At 49.4% G+C, this 22,105-nt stretch overlaps 1 protein-coding gene across 3 annotated transcripts in view; it reads left to right on the plus strand.

Moving 5' to 3' along the window:
• The window catches only part of TMEM178B (transmembrane protein 178B), a 370,876-nt gene that overhangs the window by 309,997 nt on the left and 38,774 nt on the right, over nucleotides 1-22,105 (plus strand). For all 3 annotated transcript variants that reach the window (XM_033863365.2, XM_073810004.1, XM_019945224.3), the window contains one exon: nucleotides 15,853-15,990. In XM_033863365.2, coding sequence (XP_033719256.1) covers nucleotides 15,853-15,990 — 138 coding nt within the window. The remainder of the gene's footprint in view (nucleotides 1-15,852; nucleotides 15,991-22,105) is intronic.

Genomic DNA, 22,105 nt, shown 5'->3' on the forward strand with positions numbered 1-22,105 from the left:
AAAACATTTGAAAACATAAGAATGAAGCCATTAGGCATCAGTTTTCAACAAAAGGAGTAGGAAAGGCTTTTTCTCACCCACTGGCTGTAAGTGAGTAGTGTACTGTCAACGGTGCGTGGCACGTAGTAAGGGACAAAGAAGCGTCAGCTCCTTTCTCCCTTGATAACTCATCTTCTGGGAGACGGTGTGGGCTCCTACTCATTCGGGTGCCTACAGAATGGAATAGACGTTCATTCCTTCATCCTGTGGGGTTTTGGCGCTCCTACTCTGTATTAGATGCTATGAGAGACACAGAGAAGAAATGATGCTGTCCCAGTTCCTGAGCGATTGAATGACCGCACCACACATGGCAGACAGCAGGAGAGAAGACCCAAGGCTTTCTGGACCAGCAGCCTTCTCGAGGGAAGGGCTAGTGTCTTACCCATCTTTGTAGAACGATACCTGGACGAGGGATGGAGCTCTGTGGGTGATGAACAAATGAATGAGTCAGTGAATGGATGAATGTGCCCTAAGTAAGAGGTCGGTCCACAGGTATGCTCCATGCTGGGTACTTCCTACAGAATGTGTCATTCTGGGTCGAACTCCCCAAGAGAGTTTCAGAGAAGGCGGGGTTCTGAGCTGAGCGCTGCATGGCTTTGGAAGAAGAAAGATATATGCTCACCCGTGTGCTCACCCATTTTCTAACCCTCCTCCCATCTACCAAGCTTCGTATGTGTAAATCGTGTGTCTGTTTCTAGACTTTACTTTCCCAACACTTGCATAGCACTTACTTTGGGCCAGCCTCTAAGTGATATAAAAATATCATCGTCATAACAGTCTTTGAGAATAACTGTTATTATCCCTGCTCGCAGATGGGGAAACTGAGGCACGGAGCCGTGAAGGTCACATGGCTAGTAAGTGGTAGATCTGGAATTCAAGCCCAGATCGTCTGACCCTCAGGCTCAGCGTTTCTCACCGCCAGGCTCTGCTGCCCTCGTTTGTCAAGTGGAAGCAGGGACTTGGCTGCCTTTGGGTGCGAGTCTGCTCTTTGGATCTGGATAAGACTCAGAGCACATGAATGGGTGTTGCCTCTGATACCTTCGGGTTCATCCTCTCTGCTAATTCTTTCTCCTCTGCATAGAAATACAGGCAAGTCTTAAAGACTTTAGGAAAAGAAAAGTCCCCCTCGCTCCACATTCCATCCTAAGCGTCTCTCCGTTTCCCTCCTCTTCACTAGAGTCAGGCCACCTGAAAGCAGAGTGTCAAAGAGTGACTTTTATTTCCTTACCTCCTATTCGTTCCTAGGAACTCAGTGAGGTCGACTTCCACTCAAGGAGCCTATGCCAAGGTCGCGGGGACCTCCTAGCTGTGAACCTAGTGAGCTCTGTGTGGAAGAGACCATGCCAATCTTGTGAATTGCAGTGTTCCGTGTGGCTGGCACAATGCCTGGCACACAGTCAGTGCTCGGCAAGCCTTTCTGACTGTTTTCTAACATAAGGTCTTATTTGATCTCAGCATCATTAGCCATCGTTGAAACCTTTCTTCCTTTCCCTCCCGGGATGACCCTTATGCTGGATTTTGCCCCGCCCTTCTTAGGCACCCATTCTCATTCTTCTTCTCTTCCTCTTCTCATCCCTTAAATCTTGATGTTCAAATTCTGTCCTTCACTTTTGTGTCTTCTCACTTTTATGAGAAGTACCATAAGGGACATCTCCAGTTAGATGTCTGTTAAATGCTTAACAAACTGACCTTAGCATCCTCTCTTCTCCTACAAGACCTGCCCTTCACATTCTTTCTCCCATCCCCCTCCAAAAAGTGAATAAAAATAAAACTGAATTCAAACAGAGGAGCAACACTCTCTGCTTCTTCTTTTACTCTGTATCTGGGTCAATGACATCATTATTTCCCCCCTTATCTAAGCCAGAGACCTGGGGATCATCAGTGATGTGTCTCCTTCATCTCTCATATTTAGCTAGTCACCAATTCCTATCAATTCTACTGCTTTTCTTTCCCTAAGTTGAAAGAGAACTTAGCTGGTTATACCAAGTACTTCTTTGCTTCCAAACAATCACTAGGATTATCACGTGGCTCTAAGTCAGTGTGTTACACTAATAATTGGGAAGAGAAAGATATCCTACAGGATTATGTAGAATGTGTCGTCTACCTGCTGTTCCTCAAGTGTGCTAAGCAGATTCCTGCCTGAGTGCTTTTGCTTCTCCTATTCCCTCTTCCTGGAATGCCTTTCCCTCAGATATCCACCTGTCTGTTCCCGCACTTCCTCAGGTATCTGCTGAAGTGTCACTTTATTAAGATCATTTCTAACCTCCCTCTGTTAATTAGCAACTCCCCCACTTCTGCCCCATTACATTTCATCCCTGTCACCTACTTTATTTTTCTTTCTAGCATTTATCACCACCTGCCATGGTGTGATACGTATGCGTATATGGAAATCGTTTGTCTCTCTCCCTGGAAAGTACCTTTCATTGAAGCCAGGGACCCAGTTTTGTTGTTGAACATAGCTGCTGCTTGCTAAACATGCAATGAATGAATAAATGAGTATAAGTTGACCCCAGAGAGGGAATTTCTGTTGATGAATTGTTTTTAGGTGGAGGGTATGATATACTTTTAGTTTCCTTATAGAGGCCCTTTTCTTGGCAAGATCTTTATTTGAATGAGATTTAACCATTTGCCAAAGAAGCCTGGGTCACAGGAAGCCTCCAAAAACAAGCCAGGGGAGCCACAGAGGAAGGCATAAGGGGAAAGGGAGGTAGGTCATCCAAGTCCACTCACTCACTACTGATCGCTACCGAGCGTCCCCTTACCAGGGAGAGACCCGGAGTGGGGGATGGGAGGTTGACCACACAGAGGAGGCGGCTCTGTGTCTCATGCCCGGGACGCCCAGCCTTGTGGGAGGCGTACAGCCTCCCTTGATTTATGTTACCTGCTTGAGTTATGATCATTCAGCACTCCTCAGAAATGGCCCCAGGATGTAGTGTTAGTGTTTTAGTAATGTACCCATTGTTTCTGAATTGTGCTCCGTGTCTTGAGCTAAAGACAGGCTGGCATATTGCAAAAATGGGGCTGAGTATCACAGCTGCTAGAGCAGAATCATCTGGTCTACCCCAGACCTCCAGGCAGGAAAGGTATGATTATCCCCATTTCAGAACGTAGAGGAACCCTGCAATTATAGGACTTACCTAAAGTAATAGAACTAGTAGCAGGGGTCAAAGACCAGATATCCTGTTGCCCGGGGCAGTGCGCACCCACTATTCCATGGTCCTTACTACTACAAAGCACCCTTTTTTTTTTTTCTGTCACACTGCCTGTTCCTGCCACCCCATGCACATGGGCTTTGGAAAACCTCTCTGCTTATATGTGGCCAGAGGCAAGCACACACTTCTTAGGCCCTTCATTATCATACTTCTAAATTAGAAAACAAAATTTGCCTGGATTGCAAATTTAAAGACTTGGGGAAGGGCCAGGGAGGGGGAGAAGTTATTTGTCTTGGATTTCCCGTGTTGTTTGTAATGACCAGTGTGTCCTGAGACTGCTAACTACACATTAGAGGATACCAGTAACGCCCCCTGGGTGCCCTGTGTTTGTTCCTCTGCCTTGCAGCCTGCCAGTGAACATAAATGATCACTGGTATTTGTGGTGGTACTTTACAGTTTGCAAAGGGCTGTTGTCACAGATGTCACTTGGTCAATGACTCCAAGAGACTGCAGAGCAAAGTGACTAAAAGCCTGGGTTTTGGAGTCTCCTACTTGCAAGCTGCCTGACTTGGGGCAAGTTACTTTTTATCTCATCAATAAAAGGAGCATTATAAACTCTTCAATTTGTTGGGAAGATTAAATGGGATAAGGTATAGGAAGTGCTTAGGACACGCCTGACTCATGAAAAAGGCTGGCTGTATTGTGATCATTCTTGTTTCAGATATGACTTGTATAAGATCATTTTTAACCAATTTATTGAAAAGGCTGCATCTACAACTTTTATTCTCACTACCACCCTTTAGCCCCATTCTGTCTGATCTCCCGTTCTTAGTTGACATCTATAGGAGATCCCACAGTTTCTTTGGGTAACCTTCAGGTATTAGTAAACTTGCATTTGTAGATGTTAACATTTGAGTCGGATCTAGTATCAGAATGTCGGTCTTGTATCTGGTTTAAATCTTCTCCCTTCCCCAGGGCATGGGCTTGACCCCCTCCTGGAAACGTGCAGTAAGAAAGAAGGTCTGTTCTGCTCCTTCTTCAGCATTGTTCCACCTGCCCCCCTTTAGCTATACTACTACTGCTTCCTCTAGGGTTGGGGCAGGCCGGGGGGGGGGGGGGTCGAGAGAACGATGGGTAAAAGGCCCGCGGGGTCTTGTTTGCCTGGTGGCGTTGCTGTCTCTTGGTGCCCTGCATGCAGCAAGGCCCAAGTGCTCATCTGTCTCTTGCAGGGCACCTTTGTGATTCCTTTGGAAAAGCTTCTCAGTGACTGACCACACCTCATCGTCTCCTGATGTGGGCAGTGCACCTTCCAGCTGACCTGGTCCCACTCCTTCCTCAGCCCCCAATTTTGACGCTACCCCTCATAGGACTCTGTGACAGTCATCACACCCTACCAGGTGAAGCTCTTGGGTCGCGTCTTTTCTAGGAACCTTTAGTCTTCGTTGGCCTCCGCTTGGCCCGTGGAGAAAGCACAGGATCGTTCCCCAGCCAGACTCTGGATGTGTAGCTTCGTCTTTGCTTTCATGGGCAACTCTAACTGGCTTCTCGCCTCATCTTTTCGGGCCACACGTAGGTACCATGCCCTGTGTCCTCTAAACTCTAGGGTACCTGTGTGCCGCTCTCCAAATGGTTCTCTCAAGGGCCCTTTTCTTGGCTTGAGGAGGTGGTGCTGGGAGTGGGGAAGCTATCGTGGGAGGAAGGGAAACACGCAGCCCTTTGCTGACTCTCTTCTAAGAACCCTCCCTCTTCAGTCTCTGCCCCCTAATCTCCTTCTGTGTGTAAACTGAAGGTGGAGAGTACACTTCAAGTTGCAAAACCCTCGTAGCAAGTTCTGCCCAATGTCTTACCCTTCTCTTTAGAAAATACTGGGCTTCCCTGGTGGCGCAGTGGTTGAGGGTCCGCCTGCCGATGCAGGGGACACAGGTTCGTGCCCCGGTCCGGGAGGATCCCACATGCCGCGGAGCAGCTGGGCCCGTGAGCCATGGCCGCTGAGCCTGCGCGTCCGGAGCCTGTGCTCCGCAACGGGAGAGGCCACAACAGTGAGAGGCCCGCGTACCGCAAAAAAAAGAAAAAAAAACCGAAAAAACAGAAAGTGCTGTCCAGTATATGCACTACCAAATGTAAAATAGATACCTCGTGGGAAGCAGCCGCATCGCACAGGGAGACCAGCTTGGTCTTTTGCATCCACCTAGAGGGGTGGGATAGGGACGGTGGGAGGGAGACGCAAGAGGGAAGGGATATGGGGATATACGTATGCATATGGCTGGTTCACTTTGTTATACAGCAGCAACTAACACCATTGTAAAGCAATTATACACCAGTAAAGATGTTAAATAAATAAATGCTGTGTTGCCAACACAGCAAATTCAAAAAAAAAAAAAGTGCTGTCCATTGAAATATCATGCAAACTGTAATCCAATTTAGAATGTTCTACTAGCCCATTAACTGTGTAAAAAGAAATAATAACACTAATTTTCATCACATATTTTATCTACTCCAGTATATCCCAAATACTGTCACATCAGCATGTAATCAGTGTACAGATTATTCCGGTATTTCATGAAAACTCATACCGTCTTGGACAGCTGGTGTGTATTGTACATGTACGTGTCTCAGCCCAGGTGCTTGATGACGATTTCAAGTCCTCAGCTCCCACGTGTAGCCCTGGCTGCCGTACGGCCCACGCAGCTGGAGAACGTGGAGGGAGCAGGGCGCTCGCCATCCACTGTTCTCTGCCCCATTGTTGTTCTCTCTGTATCGTTCTTAGGCCTCAGAACTAAGAGTTTGGTGTGACCTGTACGCTGCATCCCAGCCAACACGGGGAGAACTGGGCCTCAGAGGCAGGTCTTCTGACATCAAGTTCAGTGTTTTGTTTATCTCTACACCATCGTGTCATTCAAACAGAAATTGCTGTGCTTGTTCCTGGGAACCTCATTAGTGGAAGGGACGTTTGAGGGTGAGAAGATTGCTATAGAGACATCCGTGTGAGCCGTCTGAGGTTCTCGGGTATCTGCAAGGTGCCTAGCCCCTAAAGCACGGGATCTAGTCAGACAGAGAGTACTGAGGGGCCCCGCACACCTCCCTGACGGCATCCCATGTGGAAAGAATGGCAGCGGAGGGCAGCGACATCTTAGAGCCCCGTTCCTGTGCTGGCCTGAGCTGGAGCTGCCAGCTAAAGGAAGCACTGCCCTCTGATGGCAAGTATTCCACAGTCCATACTGTTGGCCAAAGAGCAGCTTGGCAAGTCTTGCTTTCACTGTTGAAAAGACTGAAGAAACTACTGAGTGGCAGTGTGTCTTTAAGAAGGGGGTACTCATGAGAAGGAATCTGCGGCCAGGCCTGAGATCAACGTCTCCTATCAGTTCGGTGTGCCTCATTATTTGTACTTAGAACTTTAAAAAGCAGTAAAGCTCACATCTCCCAGAGAACTCAGCGTTTCATTGTTAAAGGAATTCATTCTCATTGGAGAAAAGAACAAACAAAACCCCAAACATCACAACCCGGAAAGGCTCCCTGTTAGCATCTGGGGTACTTCTCCCTTGCGTCTCCCACGTGGGTGTACGTGCGTGGATGCACGTACGTACACCCGCAGCCTAGGGGTTGTATGGAATAGATAGGCTTGTGCATTATTTTTCATTTAATATTCTGTTGTGAACTTTTCCCTGGTCATTGACATTCTCCACGAGAGTAATTTTAACAGCTGAATAATATTCCATTACATTTTACTGAATGTTAAATTCTCTTCTGGGGTTTGAAGCAGCACGGAATCGAATGGAAAGGGCATGGGCAGAGGGAGGCCGTTTCCCAGGCCTGCCTCTGCCTGGCTGTGTGACCTTGATCGACTGAAATTCCATTGTCTCCATAGCTAAGTCTACAAAATGAGAGAAATAGTATCTTCCTTATAGAGCCATTGCGAGGCTTCACAGGCGTGTCCCGTGTAAATTGCCCAGCCCAGCGCCTTGCGCATAGTAGATGCACAATAAACGCTCATTCCTATTTATCTTCCTCTTCCCCAGGCCTTTCACATTCTTTGCAATCAACCGATTCTCAGGCGCCTGCAGCATGTTACTGGAAAGCATAGTGCTCTCTAGGGTGCCCACGTGTCTTAAAGCTCCTATCTTCTCATTGCCTTGTGGGGACCCTCTGGGGACACATTCTTGCCACCCCGATTTCTGTCCTCTGCACTCAGAGCAGCTGTCAGTGACACGTGATCTAGAGGAGGAGAGTTGGGAGCTTCTCTAGGGTGGAATAGCGACTGTATTGGTTTAGCTCGTCGTTCCCGGCTGGAAGACCCCCGAGGACAGAGAACTGGGCACCCAGTGGGTCTACTCGCGTGTATCTGGCTGGCTGCGCTGTAGTTTCCTTCTCATCATTCCTGTCTGCAGTTTCTGCTGTTGGCTCAGCAGTGTGGCAGCAGGGAGGAGGGAGTCATTCTTGAGGGTTTTTTTTGTTTGGGACTCTGCCTCTCGGTTCTGGTTTTTTCCCCCATTCTTTCTTCTCTCCAGGCACTTGCTTTAGCTGCTGACCTAGCTTTCTTTCATCAGGCGGGTACAAATGTTGCAATTTGCCTTCCCTTGTCTTGACAATGGATGTGATTTGTATATGCTATATCACATAATGTCCCTATTTATGGCAGCTCTCTAATCCGGAGGTAGGGTTGAGGAGCAGGAAGCGCCAAGCCCGTCTTCTGACCCAGAAACCACTTCTCGTTTCTACAGCAACTACCTTCCCCCACGATCTCTTCCTGACTTGTGGGGACAGCACAGAAAGGTCTGTTGGGATCGTGATCTGTGGGGTTTCACATGTGCTCATTAAACTTTATGGTAAGGAGTCCCCATGTTGCATGGCTCTGTGCGATCGGAAACCTAACCTATGTTGATGATGTTTCTTTTCTTTGTGTACACAAAAAAAAAAGCAAAAAATTACGTTGAATTGTTAAGCAATAATTAATGCTGACTTTTAAAAAATAAGGTTGGAGGAGAGAGAAGTTGGCTTCAAGTCACAATGACGTTTGAGTCACTGGAGTGGGTTGAGTTGGGTGAGCGCGTCCTCTTCATTCTGCTTTAGTCCATGGTGCATACAGTTTTAGCAATCATCACAGGGTGGGATGGTGATCTCACTTAGCAGACATTTATTGAGCACCTGCTTTTGCCGGGCAACGCGCTGGGGACTGGGAAGGCAAAATAAACCGGACACGACCACAGCCCTGAACAAGCTCACATTTGCTGGAGGAAGGGAGACATAAATAATTACAGTAAGACGTGGTAAGTGTTGGAGGAATGATTATCAGCCACGTGCTACAGGAGCCTGGAGCACTGGACGCCAGTGTCGGCTAAAGCACCTTAGAAGCCTCCCAGACATTTACTTTTTAGGGAAATTTTAAGGATGATGAGAAGCTTGTCCGGTGGAACGTGTGGGCAGCCATGTTGGCAGAGAGCACAGCGTCATCAAGGAAAGGGAGGAAAATGCCAAGCCTTTCAGAGAACTGCAGTGTTTTCATGACTGGAACACGGGGCTCTTGGAGAAAGGTGGAGGCACAGGGATGGGCAGAGGACACTTTCTTATGGAAACCCAAGAACTATTTTGTTTTCACATAAAAATGGTTTCTTAACTACAACTACATCACGATGCTGAACCGACTTATACTCTGGAAGAAAGCCATAGGCAAAAACCTTTTAATCACATATACAAAGAAGACATCAACATAGGTTCCTACTCCAGATTTGTGCGCTACTTCTCTGTTTCACTGTTAACTAATTAGATCACTGAAAAGTTAGGGTCTTGCCCCATGCCTCTTCCTTTTAGATCAGTACAGTGCTCAATGCTAGAGCCCAGGTTTCAAGCAGCCTCTATGGCCCCCGGCACCTCTGCTATTAGCTGCCATGGCCTCTAGCTGTTTTGGGTCCCCCAAGGATAAGGAGCATCACCACTCCAGGGTGGATGCATCTCAATATTAACAAATAGATGCATAAAGCCTTCACCTCAGCCTCTCCTGGTACCCGAGAGAGGTACAAGAACAGACCCCAGAAACCTGTTCCCTCTGGGTACCAATCCTTAATTAGGGGCTAACCCCAACATGCCGCTTAGCTCTTGTGTGCTCTTGCACAACACGTGTGAGAGATGTGGTGTATGAAAAAAGAGAACAGCTTTAATTTAAGTGTCTTCCATTTCTATTTACATCTGTATAGCTCTCGCTTTGTGCCAGGTACTATTCTAAGCAGTTTATACATAATAACTTATTTAATCCTCTTAATAACCCTTTGAAGTAGGCACTGTTATAACCTCCCATTATAGATGTGGAAACTGAGATCCAGAGAGAGGGACTAACGTGCTCAAGTTCACGCAGCCAGTACACGGCAGAGCCAGGATTTGAATCAGGGCAGCCTGATTCCAAGAATCCGTGCTTGCATCCGCATCTGTTGAATCTCTGTGTGGTTACCCAGAATCAAGCCCCCACTTCCTTCAGAGATGGGTGCTGTGCAGTAATTGGTTCCTGGAATATTCCTTCCCCTGTGAATCAGTTTGTCCTGAGTTGATCCCACGGCTAACATGTTCATCGCCCAACTATCTCTCTCCACTTCTAACCTTCCAGACTGATCCCTTGGGGCCAAAGCACTGAGTTCTGTCCTCACCACCTTGCTCTGCCCTCCAATTCTTGTGACCTTGAACCCCAAAGGGACTGATTAATTTGTGAATGCATGTCCAGCTACCAGGGCAGCTGACACTCTTCCATCCTTATAGCCAAGGCAGTGCTCATCTCAGGCAGAGGTGCCTCGCGTGGCCAGCAGAAGAGGACCATGACCTTGTTGGTTTCGCCATACTCTTCACCCTGGACCGTTAATACAGTGTCTGCCCTCCCCATCACCTGTCTTTACTGACACAGCAAGGTCTAACCCATACTTATCCCGACCATCTCTGTTTTTTTAATGAGAAGAAAATCCCAGCCCTCATCAGTTTTTTTGTACTGAGTTCTTTAAAGAGCAAATAGAAAGAAATTCAGAGCCCATATATATTTTCCTTCTCTGAATGGTGTTTATTTAAATGCAGATATCCTGGTTTCCTAGGTAGAGTTGCAAGCAATACCTTTCAATTTAAATGTTAATAGGAGCGTAAACTTCAAAATAAAAATTTTTCCACGAGGGAGAACGGCTTTTTTCTGCTTCTGTTTAATGGTTCTCCTGGTTTTCCTCCTCCTCTGTCCTCATCATCCACCCGCTTCTGCCCGCTCCTTTCCACTGCACTGAGCTAAATTCTTTTTCTAGAAAGTTTAGAATGCACCTTTCTCATTTCGAACATTAGAATGTCAAACATTACGGTCGTGGAATACAGATATTAGACTCAAACCCAACACAATTCATGAGAAGATTTTTCTTTATCTCAGCCTTTGCCTGCCCAACTCACTATTCCAAGTTCTTTCCAAGGGGATTATTCTTAGGCTGACCCTGCAGAATATTTTCCCATGGCTTCAGATAGTTGAGTTAGGTTTTCTTTTTCCTTTTCTTTTTCCTTTCCTCCCCCCACCTCACCTCCTTCCCTCCCTCCCTCCTTGCCTCCTTCCTTCTTTCTACAAAAAGGCAGGAAAAGACGGGGAAAGAAATAACAGTTGACCCTTGAACAACACAGTTTTGAACTACATGGGTCCACTTATTCGCGGGTGTTTTTCAAGAGTACATACTACAGCAGCACAACATGCGTGGTTGACTAAATCCACGGATGCAGAACCGTGGATTCAGAGAAGCTAAGTGTACAGAGGGCCGACGATAAGTTATACGTGGATTTTCCACTGTGCGGGGCGTCGGTGCCCCAACTCCCCTCTTTGTTCAAGGGTTAACTGTACAAGCTATGTAAACTCCTGGGTGCAAAGTACTGCTGTGAGCACAGTGAGAAATCACAAAGAGTAAAAAAGGCAGATTCTTACTCCTAAAGAAATGAAATTGACACATGGGCTAATGCAGGTGGGCAGGAATGGGGCCATCTATATGTGGGTCATTCCATAGGCAGAGTGGCCTTCGGGATTTTCTCAAATGCAAATAAAAAACAACAAAGATGTAAAGATAATCAAAATAATATCTAATGCCTTAAATCCAAATATGGTGACTATAATAACCTTTCTAAAGACATCGTGGACCAAATTTTGTGTGTGAATGTGATATCTGGCTTCATCTTCTTTTTTTTTTTATTTTCTCTTTCCTTCATTTCCTTGTTGATTATTTTTATCCTGTTATACTGTGTGCATTTTGTAAGACTCCTAAATATTTTAGAACAAGATAGGACTGTTAATCCATAAATTAGAATTGATTTTATAATATTAATTTCAGTGATTTTGATTCCATTATTATAAGGTATTATTTTTGTTCTTCAGAGAGTTCTTTTCAATAGTATCCTGTTCGTATTTCATGGAGGCAAACTGTGTTTCTTCTCTTGTCTCTTGGGGATATTAATAATTTAATTTATTTAAAAAAATTTTTATACAACTTTTAAAGATTACTTTCCATTTACAGTTATTGTTAAATTTTGGCTATATTCCCCATGTTGTACAGTACATCCTTGAGCTTATCTTACACCCAGTAGTTTGTTTCTCCCACCCTCACCCCTGTATTCCCCCTGCCATCCCCCCACTGGTAAGCACTAGTTTGTTCTCTGTATCTGTGAGTCTGCTTCTTTTTTGTTATATTCACTAGTTTGTTGTATTTTTTAGATTCCACATATAAGTGATGTCATACAGTATTTGTCTTTCTCTGTCTGGCTTGTTTCACTTAGCATAATGCCCTCCAAGTCCATCCATGTTGCTGCAAATGGCAAAATTTTGTTATTTTTTTTATAGAATACTGAGTAGTATTCCATTGTGTGTGTGTGTATAAATATATTTATCACATTTTCTTTATTCATCTGTTGATGGACATTTAGGTTGCTTCCATATCTTGACGATTGTAAATAATGCTGCTCTGAACACTGGGGTGCATGTATCTTTTCAAATTAGTGCTTTTGTTCTTTTCGGATATATACCCAGGAGTGGATTTGCTGGGTCATAGGGTAGTTCTAGTTTTAGTTTTTTGAGAACCCTCCATACCGTTTTCCACAGTGGCTGCACAAATCTGCATTGCCACCAACAGTGCACAAGGGTTCCCTTTTCTCCACATCCTCACCAACATTTGTTATTTGTGGTCTTTTTGACGATGGCCATTCTGACGGGTATGAGGTGGTATCTCATTGTGGTTTTGATTTGCATTTCCCAGGAATAATTTTTAATTATTGTTTCTTTTCCCTGCAGTTTGTTTCCTCAAGCTCTTCTCCCAGCTTATAGCTTTTCTCAGGTATTTGGGGCTGCCTGGAAGCCCTGAGTCGGGGGTGGGCTTGCCAATGGGAAGCTTCGCTGTGGCTGCTGGGAGTGGCTGCTTATGCCTCCCTTGCGACACACGGCGGCAATGTGTCTAGATATTTTCTCTTGTGCTGGTCATCACCAGAAAGGTCTCTCCCAGCTTCCAGGCTATAGGGCAAAGGCAGGGCAGTCTGCTTCTGAGAGCCAGGCAGAAGAGGTCTGGGGTCTCAAGGGTAAGCATTCAACGTTCTGTATGTGCACAGACACCTGCTCTGTGCATAATGACCCTCAGCTGTGCCGGCCAGCCCTCACCTGAGCTTGTCAGCCCCCAGTCCTAAGTATGCCCACTCCACCCTGGGGGGTGCGGGAAAGGGGGTAGCCCCAGAGGTGTAGAGTGGGTGAGGGGAGCTAGGGTTCTAGTTCCAGCTCAGACAACTTGTACCAAATCCTTGTTTTATCTCCCTCCCCTCTGCTTAACTTCCTGATGCCAGTTCCTGAGCCTTTTGGGGATTTGGCAAGATGGTTTCCAGCTTCCCCCCTGCTGGCTCTCGCCTTAGCTCTGTAGTTCTGCTGAGGCGATTATACTGTCTCTCAGCTTTACGGTTTCCAATCTTCTGTTGCCGCTGTCTCCTTTCCTAGTTTCCCCTTCTGTGTGAATTTCTGTCTTAAAAAAAAAAAAATCTTGTAACTATAATCCTGGCTTAATTTGGGAGGAAGAAATACTAGATACATTAATTACATTTTAACTTTACTTTCCCACACAACTCAATAACCCAACTCACTCCTTTTTTTAGTTCACGGGTTTGAGACTGTTAATAAATTATGTAACTTCTTTAAATCCTGCAAAATAGGAATATTTCTTGTCCTGCCTACCTTATAAGTTGTTGCTGCAGCTGCCCTGAGTTACCACGTGGGTCTGAGGGCAAAATAACCAGCCGTACTTGCATGGCTCTAGCAAAATCAGGCTCATAGGGTGATGGTGAATATCCTCCCAGGTCAGTGAAAATACTCAGACCTGATCTCTGGTTTTCATCCTTCTTTCCAGATCAACAACTTAACGTGACCCTCAGCTTTTGTTGACCAAGCCTTTGGGAGACAGCAGAGTGTACCTAGTCTGTGTTGGAGACACAGCCCTCCCTGACCTGGGACACAGATGACTATTATCTGTCTCAGGACTTTTGGAAGAGGAATTATTCTCTCCATTTCCCTTCCTGCCTTTTGCTCTGTTTTCTTCTAAGTAAAGCACTCTGCTTTCGTCCACCAACAGCAATACACTTCCCTCTTTTAATGATTTGCATTTCTCTTTTCCTGCCCAGCGCGCTTTTCCATCCCTGGCCCAAGTGCACACACCTTACAGGACCCCGTCTCCATTCAGTCCCCCAGGCAGTACCTTTGCTCCCATGGGTCTGCACAGCCCAGGGGCCGGTACCGGCCAAGTGCAGCTGGAAGGGGCTCTGGGGCTTCCGCAGGTTGGTCCTCTCTAGTGCTGGCAGAGGGGCCGAGATTTTTCCTGGAAACCCTCCAGTTACTGAAAAGGGAACCATTGGTTTCACAGGGGTATAGAAGAAAAATTTCCTGACCTGTTTAAGGGAATATAAATCTCCTTTAGACTGAAAATACCCTGACCTCTCTTTTCCCATTCCCATCACCTGCTTGCCCTTGACTACAGTGGAGAGTGGAGGGAGCCCCCAGAGCAAAGAGTAACGGATGTGACTGCTGCCTGGCTGCGGCGGGCACTCCGGGTCGGCAGGGGTGGGGAGGACCAAGGAGAACTCAGTAAAGCAGGAACGGGCTCTCTGTGGATTTCTGCCTCTGTGACAGGGCCCTGTCAGGTCCCCCCGCCTCCTCGGGGAGGCTCTGCTGCTGTTCTCCTTCCCACCCACCCCCACCCCCCAACCAGCTTCCTCCCTGGAGGGCGGGGAGGCGGCTTCCAGTGTCTGATATTCAGTGTCAGGGCAAGGCTCGTGGACCACATCCATCTCCAGCGTGAGGGTGGCGGCAGGGAGGGCAGGAGGCCTCAAGCCAAACTGTGCCAGGGATCCTCTGTTTGCTCTGCACTGGAGTGGGAGAGAGGCAGAGAAGGGACGTGATGCCTGTGAGGTGCTCCCCATGGAAACCTGGGTGTTCGTTTCCCGGGGGTGAGAAGAGACCGTCCGTGCTTGCTTGGATGCGGGGGGTTGGGGGGGTGGGGATTGGTGTAGTTTGCTGTCCGGTCCTCAGCGTCACACACACACATTCCTCCCTCCCTTCCTCCAAGAGAAGGGAACGCCCAGGGGATCTCCAGGCTGCTCTGAAATCCCCACCTCCCACCCCTTAGGGCAGAGGCCCAGACAAACGGCTCCTGTTGGGAGCCCCGTTGTGGTGTGTTACCCAGGAGGGCGGTAAGAAGGCCGGGCTCCAGGGGAGGCAGGTGCAGGGGGAGGAGGCACTGGAGGGCGGGGCTGGAACTGGGAGGAAGCCAGGCCGAGCCAGTTGCTGAATGAGGCTGACATGGCAGCAGCTCTGCCCTCTCCCTTCTGCTAAAAATACCACCTTTCCAGACGGCCCTCCTCCCCTCTGTGCCTACGCCAGGCTTTGTCTGGCGGGTCAGTGGGGCGCAGAGCGGAGAAGGGCCTGATCTGGAAAACCGGGTTGACCTGAGGAGGCCTCCTCGGGGGTACAGTCTGAGAGCAGGAAGCATGGTGCCCACCCTGCGGCCTCACGTGCACAGGGAGCTGAGACCCTGGGGGCCGGACTGGAGAAGGAGGAAAGCGATGCCGCCGGCAGCTTCATGCTCACTCCTGACCTCCTGGGAGACCAGCAAACCCTGGAGGGAAGGGAGGGAGTCCTTTGGCAGGTGCAGCCAGACTGCCAGGACCTGACCCAGCCCAGCTCTAACGGTCCATTCGTCTGGTTCTCCCTGCCCGGAGAGGTGACTAATGCTGGATTATGACTGGGGAGCCGCACAGATCTGGGCTTGTCGCCCTGTCCTACCACTCACTGTATGGCTTTCCGCAACTTGCTGCATTTTTCAGATAGGGATAAAGACAGTACATATCTTAGAAGGTTGAGAGAGAAGCCTGGGGAAGAACAGTGCTGTGCCTGGCACAAAGGAGATTTAAAAGAAATGACAGCTATGATGATGATCTCTCCCTGTGCGAATGGACCACGCGGCCCCAGCATGTGTTTGCACGCGAGGAGACAGTCACCACTGGGGGCTCTGTCCTCTGCAGAGGAAGCTTGGTTGTACCAACCTGTCTGTAAGGGCAGGTGGCCTCCCTGCCCCCTCGCCCGGGGCCGGGGTGCACTGGACCCTGAGTTCCGGGCTCTGATGCTAACTGTTGTCTGCCTGCTTCCCCGCAGACCTGCGTAGGATGACGGCCGGCTTCATGGGCATGGCGGTGGCCATCATCCTCTTCGGCTGGATCATCGGCGTGCTGGGCTGCTGCTGGGACCGAGGCCTTATGCAGTATGTGGCAGGGCTTCTCTTCCTCATGGGAGGTAAGACTTGGGGACTGCGGGATTGGGGGGGGGCGGGGGCTCCTGGTTACTGGGATTCCGAGAGAATGGATGGTGGGCGTGTGGGCGAAGGCCCAGGCTCGGCGGGGCCCTTTCATTCACTCAATCAGCGAACATGTTTTGAGCTCCTCTTAGCCACTCTCCACTGCTGGTCTTTACACTCGGGCGTCTGCCCACCTGGTGTGGGAAAGACTGTGGCGATGGCGTTGAGCGAGGTGTCAGATCTGGGGCAAGTGAGAACCCACGTGATACTCGGGCGTTTTATGCACATACTATACTTTGGGGTGGGCGGCAGGTGCTATCTGGGCAGTTTCCCCTTCAAAAGCGTACCTTTACCCTTGATTTATGGGTCTTAATGCCGCTCCGTTTCCCAACGAGGCTCTAAAGGTGGTAAGACGGGGCTAGACCTTCGTCACACGTCTCCCTTACCCTCTATTACTGTCAGGGCCATAGAACCGACTGCACCCTTATAAAGGGCTGTATATGAGAGAACTGTGTAGCTATGAGGGAATAGGTTCCAGTCCACGGGAAGTAAAGGTTAATCCACTATCTGCACGTGCCTCTTTTCCCCTGAGGAGCTGAGATGTGCTTTTTGGTCTCCTGGTTTGAGTCTCAGTCTGAAGCCAAAGCTAACGGGCGGCATGCCCATCACAGTACACTCCTCGGGGAGAAGTGGCCCATCACAGTACACTCCTCGGGGAGAAGTGGGTGAATGACTTGCATGGAGTTAGGAAGAGGGGGAATTGGGCTTGGACAGAGGGAGTTAGAAATATGTGTGGGGAAAAAGGACAGTGAGTCCCATGCGTGGAAACCACCATCAGGTAGATGGTAGACACCACGTGAATGGCCCGACTCAGGGTCTCAGCAGGGGCAGGCGGTGGAGGGGTGGGTCTGGCTGGAGAAAGGAGGCGGCTATCCTTCTAGGTGGACGGAGAGATCTGGGGTTCAGTGAGTGAGCTGTGGGTTGGGAGAGGAGGAGAGTTGCAGGATTCCACCTCGTGCCTGACTGCTTATCCTTGTTCCCCCAAAGCACAGACACCCTGTGCCTCCCGGATCCTCTGCCGTCAGGGTCAGCTGCCCCTGCCCAGCACTGCCTCCCTGTGGGTCCCACAGCGGCACTTAGGGCAGAGGCTGGGGAGGGAGGGGCACGGTGGCTCCTTCACCCCTCCTTCCGGTCTCCCGCTGAGACGGGGGCCCCCAAAACCAGCCGCACCACCTTTTCTGCACCCGGGTGTCCTCCTCACTGAAGCGAGGGTCACACTTGGCCCGGGATTTCCATACTTGGTGTTAGCAGCACGGAGTCTTTTTTGTTTCCACCTTCCAGTCAGAATCTTCCGTGGACCCCAAAAAGTGAAAAGCTAAAAGTGGAGTGGCTGTGTTTGTAGTGAATGTTCTCTCTAAGACTCTTGTGGTTGTACAAAGATGGGCTCCAGTAAAACGGGGCTTTTCTAAGGCTCTAGAGAGGGCTCCCAGGGATCCGAGAAAAGCTGAGCAAACAGGCCTCGGGCAGAGCAGAAATCCAGGAGCCCTGGGAGCCGATACTCTTTCTCTTCCGAGGCGATCGTCATCCCCTGCACGTTCCCCTCGCCAGGCCGGCACTTGGCTCACATCCTTCCCAGGTGCTAAGTAAGCCTTCCAACTCTGACAGCTTCCAGAGAACGAGTGATGGGCCCAGTGATCCTCCCAGGCCAGGCCACACATCACTGTGACCTGAAGAGGGGGTGGTCCCTGAGACACTTCCCACTCACCTGAGACCCCGGGTAGGAACTCTCCCAGAAGAGGGTGTGGGGCAGACAGTGGGGGGCAGGAGGGTGCCTGGAAGCCCTGTCTCCCATTTGCTAAGGTACCGCCCAGGAGCCCTAGGGCTCTGGGGACGCCAGGAAAGCCCTTAGGCTGGACTGGGGACCTGAGGCCCCTCCCCACGGGGAATGAGTGAGGGTGTTGCTTCCCTTCTGCCTGGTTAGTGGTTCTTAATCACCACACAGTCGAATCACCTGCAGAACTTTTAAAAGTACTGATGCTAGGGCCTCACCCCAGACCGATCCAAGCCGAACTTCTGGGGGTGACGCTCAATAAGGGGTGAGAGCTGGGGGAATAGGTGACCTTTAAATTTCCCTCCAGCTCTGAAATGTTATGTTCTGGGGATGAATCCGTTGGGCAAGACCTCTCGTGATTTGTTTTCTTCCTTCCCCCGATGCCCCCCAGCCGCCCCATTTTATGACTACCTTAGGCAGCATCAGACAGGGAAGTGCTGTCACAGGGCTTCGATTATGACTGTGGAGGCCTGTCCGAGCCCTGATCACCGAGGGTCCCAGCTAAACCCACTTCCCCAGCACACGCACTCCCTTTCTTTTTTTTTTAATGGAAAAACCATAGTTCATAATAAAATGTTAGCGTCCAGAAGAACTCTGGGGAAGCTTGCTGTCCTAAGAGCTGTTTCTTCCTGACGGGAGTCTTGTCCTGGTTGGAGTGGGGACATCCATCCACCATGGGGCTTGTGTCCATAGGTAGAACTGTCCTCTCCCCAGAGAGGCTGGGGAGGAAAGTGGTGTCCACACACCTCATGGGTACCGTCAGAGAGGCCCCAGTAGGAGAGGAAGAAGGACAAAGCCGCTAAGAGCTGACCCCTTGAACCCTGGTCTTTTGGGGAAGATAAAGCTCTACGCGGGGGAAGGCACCCTCTTCCTTTTCAAATTAGTGCCCTTTCCAAGGAGGCCCGACACAGCTTCAGGGGGTCCCAATGCCCAGGGCAGCTGCAGCCTGCTGACCCCATGAGTGTGGTTTAGTTGGAGGCTGGGAGGAAGCAGACTCAGTGTAGAGGCTGTGCCTCCCCCCATCCCCGCTCAGCACCGAGAGCTGCTGAGAGGTTGGGAGCCAAACCCCAAAATGAAGTCTTGTCCTGTAGAGCCCTGTGTGTCAGAGAGACATGTCAGCATCAACCCCTCCCAGAGCCCGACCGGTGCCTGCCGTCCAGGGCAGCCCCTCTAGGGCTGATCTTTGAAGGGCTTGGAGAGTCAGCTGCCTGTGACAGGAACCTCCTGAGCACAGCAGAGCAGTCACTCCAACTGTAGATATTTGTGACCAAAAGGCCCCACGGCCTTAGCTTTCACCCAGATTGGCATTTCAGGCACCCGGAACTGAGCACAGACTAGGGCCCAGGGGGTTAGACTGGGCAGCAAGTGAGAAAGGTGGTGGGCACCAGCTGTCGCAGTGCTGGCCGGGTGTGGGTGTGGTGAGCAGCTGGAAAAGGAGGGGTTGGCAAGAGTGGAAAAGGTGAATTTCAAGTCGGGAGTCTGAAGATGGAATTGCAGTTGACTGCAGATGAACCGGCCGAGGCCGCAATACAAACAGAAGAGTTCTCTTCACAACCTCTTCTCTGTTCCCACACGAAAGGAGGTGGCCCACACTGGGTGCTTCTCTTCTCGATTTAACTGTTTCCGGGGTTAAAGAGAGGGCACCCCACACCTCGTGAGATGACTAGCAACAAAGTGTTCAATTAACGCTCAGCCCAGAGGAGGCGCTTAGTTAAGTACGGCAGCTCTGTGGGGCCAGGAGGCTGCGGGTGGTGAGTGGGATCCAGTTTCCCCTTTGGCGTGGCCTCCAGGGGAGAATCTAGTCCAGACTGGCACAACGGCGTTTGGGTGCAACTGCCGGAAACAAGTGTCTGGATTCGTCATCAGTGAGATTCAGAAGCACAGGGACAGGATGACATGGGGGGTGGGGCCGTGTGGCAGGGAGCGTGTGACTCCTACGATTACTTGTAATTCGCTCGCCGGGCGAACCTAGACCCACCTCGTGGGCACAGATCCACAAGATGGGTGTGAACATCCAACACCCGTGCCCCGCCCCTCAGCACCCGCTCACATGTCCTCGTCCTCCCACTCTTGGGAGGCGTCCATCATCTCTGCCGTGAGCTTTCACCTAGGCTAATGCTGGAGCCGCCTATCTAGACTGTCACCGGGCAGTCAGCCCTTCACAGGGCAGTTGGCATAATATTTTTGAAACTATAAATCAGATATTCACTTATCTACCACTGCTCAAAAAGCTTACACTTGAACTTAAAATCCAAACTCCTTACCCTTCTTTAGAAGCTGTGTTAGTTAGCTTGGGCTGCTATAACAAAATACCAGACACTGGGCGGCTTAGAACAGAAGTTTATTTCTTGCTGTCCTGGAGTCTGGAAAGTCCAAGATCAAGGCACTGGCAGACTCGGTGTCTGGTGAGAACCTGCCTTCTGGGTCATAGATGTCATAGATGGTACCTTCTTGTGTGTTCTCATACGGTGGCAGGGCCAAGGGAACTCTCTGGGGCCTCTTTTATTTATTTTAAAGTTATTTATTTTTGGCTGTGTTGGGTCTTTGTTGCTGTGTGCAGGCTTTCTTTAGTTGCGGCGAGTGGGGGCTACTCTGTTGCGGTGCGCGGGCTTCTCATTGCGGTGGTTTCTCTTGTTGTGGAGCACGGGCTCTAGGCACGCGGGCTTTAGTAGTTGCAGCACGCAGGCTCAGTAGTTGTGGCACGTGGGCCTTAGAGCACGTGGGCTTCAGTAGTTGTGGCACGCAGGCTCAGTAGTTGTGTCTCATGGGTTCTAGAGTGCAGGCTCAGTAGTTGTGGCTCACGGGCTTAGTTGCTCTGCGGCATGTGGGATCCTCCCGGACCAGGGCTTGAACCCGTGTCCCCTGCATTGGCAGGCAGGTTCCTAACCACTGCGTCACCAGGGAAGCCCTGGGGCCTCTTTTATAAGGTCACTAATGCCATTCACGGGGGCACCACCCTCATGACCTAATCACCTCCCAAAGGCCCCTCCATTTAATACCAGCGTCTCGGGGGTTAGCATTTCAACATATGAATCTGGGGGCATGCAAACATTCAGTCCACGGTGGAAACCCTGTGTAATCTGGCTCATTCTGCCTCCCCCACCTCCTTTCCTGTTCCTTCCCCTATGCTCATGTCACTCCAGCCACACAGGCTGCCTCTCTCCCGGTACACGCACAGTTTTACTTCAAGGCCGTGCAGTGGCCTGATAGCTTTGCCCACCGTGCTTTCCCCGCCAATACCTCATGACTGGCTCCGCTTAGGATTCAGATTCCAACTGAAAAGTCACCCCCTCGGAGAGGGCTTCCTCAACCACCCAATTTAACAGAGCTACCCAGTTGCTCTCTACATTTTAATTAATTTAATTTTCTGCAGCACACCCACCACTTTATGACATGTTTATTGTTGTTGTGTTTTGGTTGCTTTTTTTTTTTTTTTTTAAGCAGCTTAAAACAAACATTTGTTACGTCACAGTTTCCATGAATCAGAATTCCAGGCAGGCTTAACTGGGTTCTCTGCTCAGGCTCTCACAAAACTGCAGTCCAGGTATCATCTAGCACTGGGGTCTCGTCTGAGGCCGGGATCCTCTTCCAAGATCATGATGCCGTTGGCAGAATTCGTTCCCTGCAGCTGTAGGACTCAGGGAAGCTTGCTTACGCAAAGCCAGCAGGAGAAGAGGGTCTCTGACTTCTTCCATCTCTGACCTCCAGATTCTTTTTTTTAAATCGACTTTCTTTTTTGGAACAGTTTCAGGTTTACAGAAAAACTGAGCAGATAGTACAGAGAATTCCCATATTACCCTTTGCCCTTGCACACAGTTTTCCCTATTATTAACATCTTACATTAGTACAGTACATTTATTGCAATTCATGAATAAATATTGGTACATTGTTATTAATTAGTGTCCGTAGTTATTTAGCTTCTAAGTTTTACCTGATATCCTTTTTCTGTTCCTGGACCATCCAGGATCCCCCGTTACATTTAGTTGTCATGTTTCCTCGGTCTCCTCTTTCTGTGACACTTTCTCAGACTTTCCTTGTTTTTAGTGACCTTGACAGTTGAGTACTTGAAGAGTACTGGCCATCCATACTGTAGGATGCTCCTCTGTGGGAACTTGTCTGATGTTCTTCTCGTGATTAGACTGGGTTATGGGTTTGGAGAGGAAGATCACACAGGTAACGTGCCATGTTCATCACGTCATTTCAAGGATACATACTATCACCATGACCTCTGACTGTGGCTACTACCCTTCATCCCCTGGCTGAAGGAGTATGTGTCAAGTTTC

The sequence above is a fragment of the Tursiops truncatus genome, chromosome 9 (assembly GCF_011762595.2).
Source record: "Tursiops truncatus isolate mTurTru1 chromosome 9, mTurTru1.mat.Y, whole genome shotgun sequence".
Lineage (NCBI taxonomy): Eukaryota > Metazoa > Chordata > Mammalia > Artiodactyla > Delphinidae > Tursiops > Tursiops truncatus.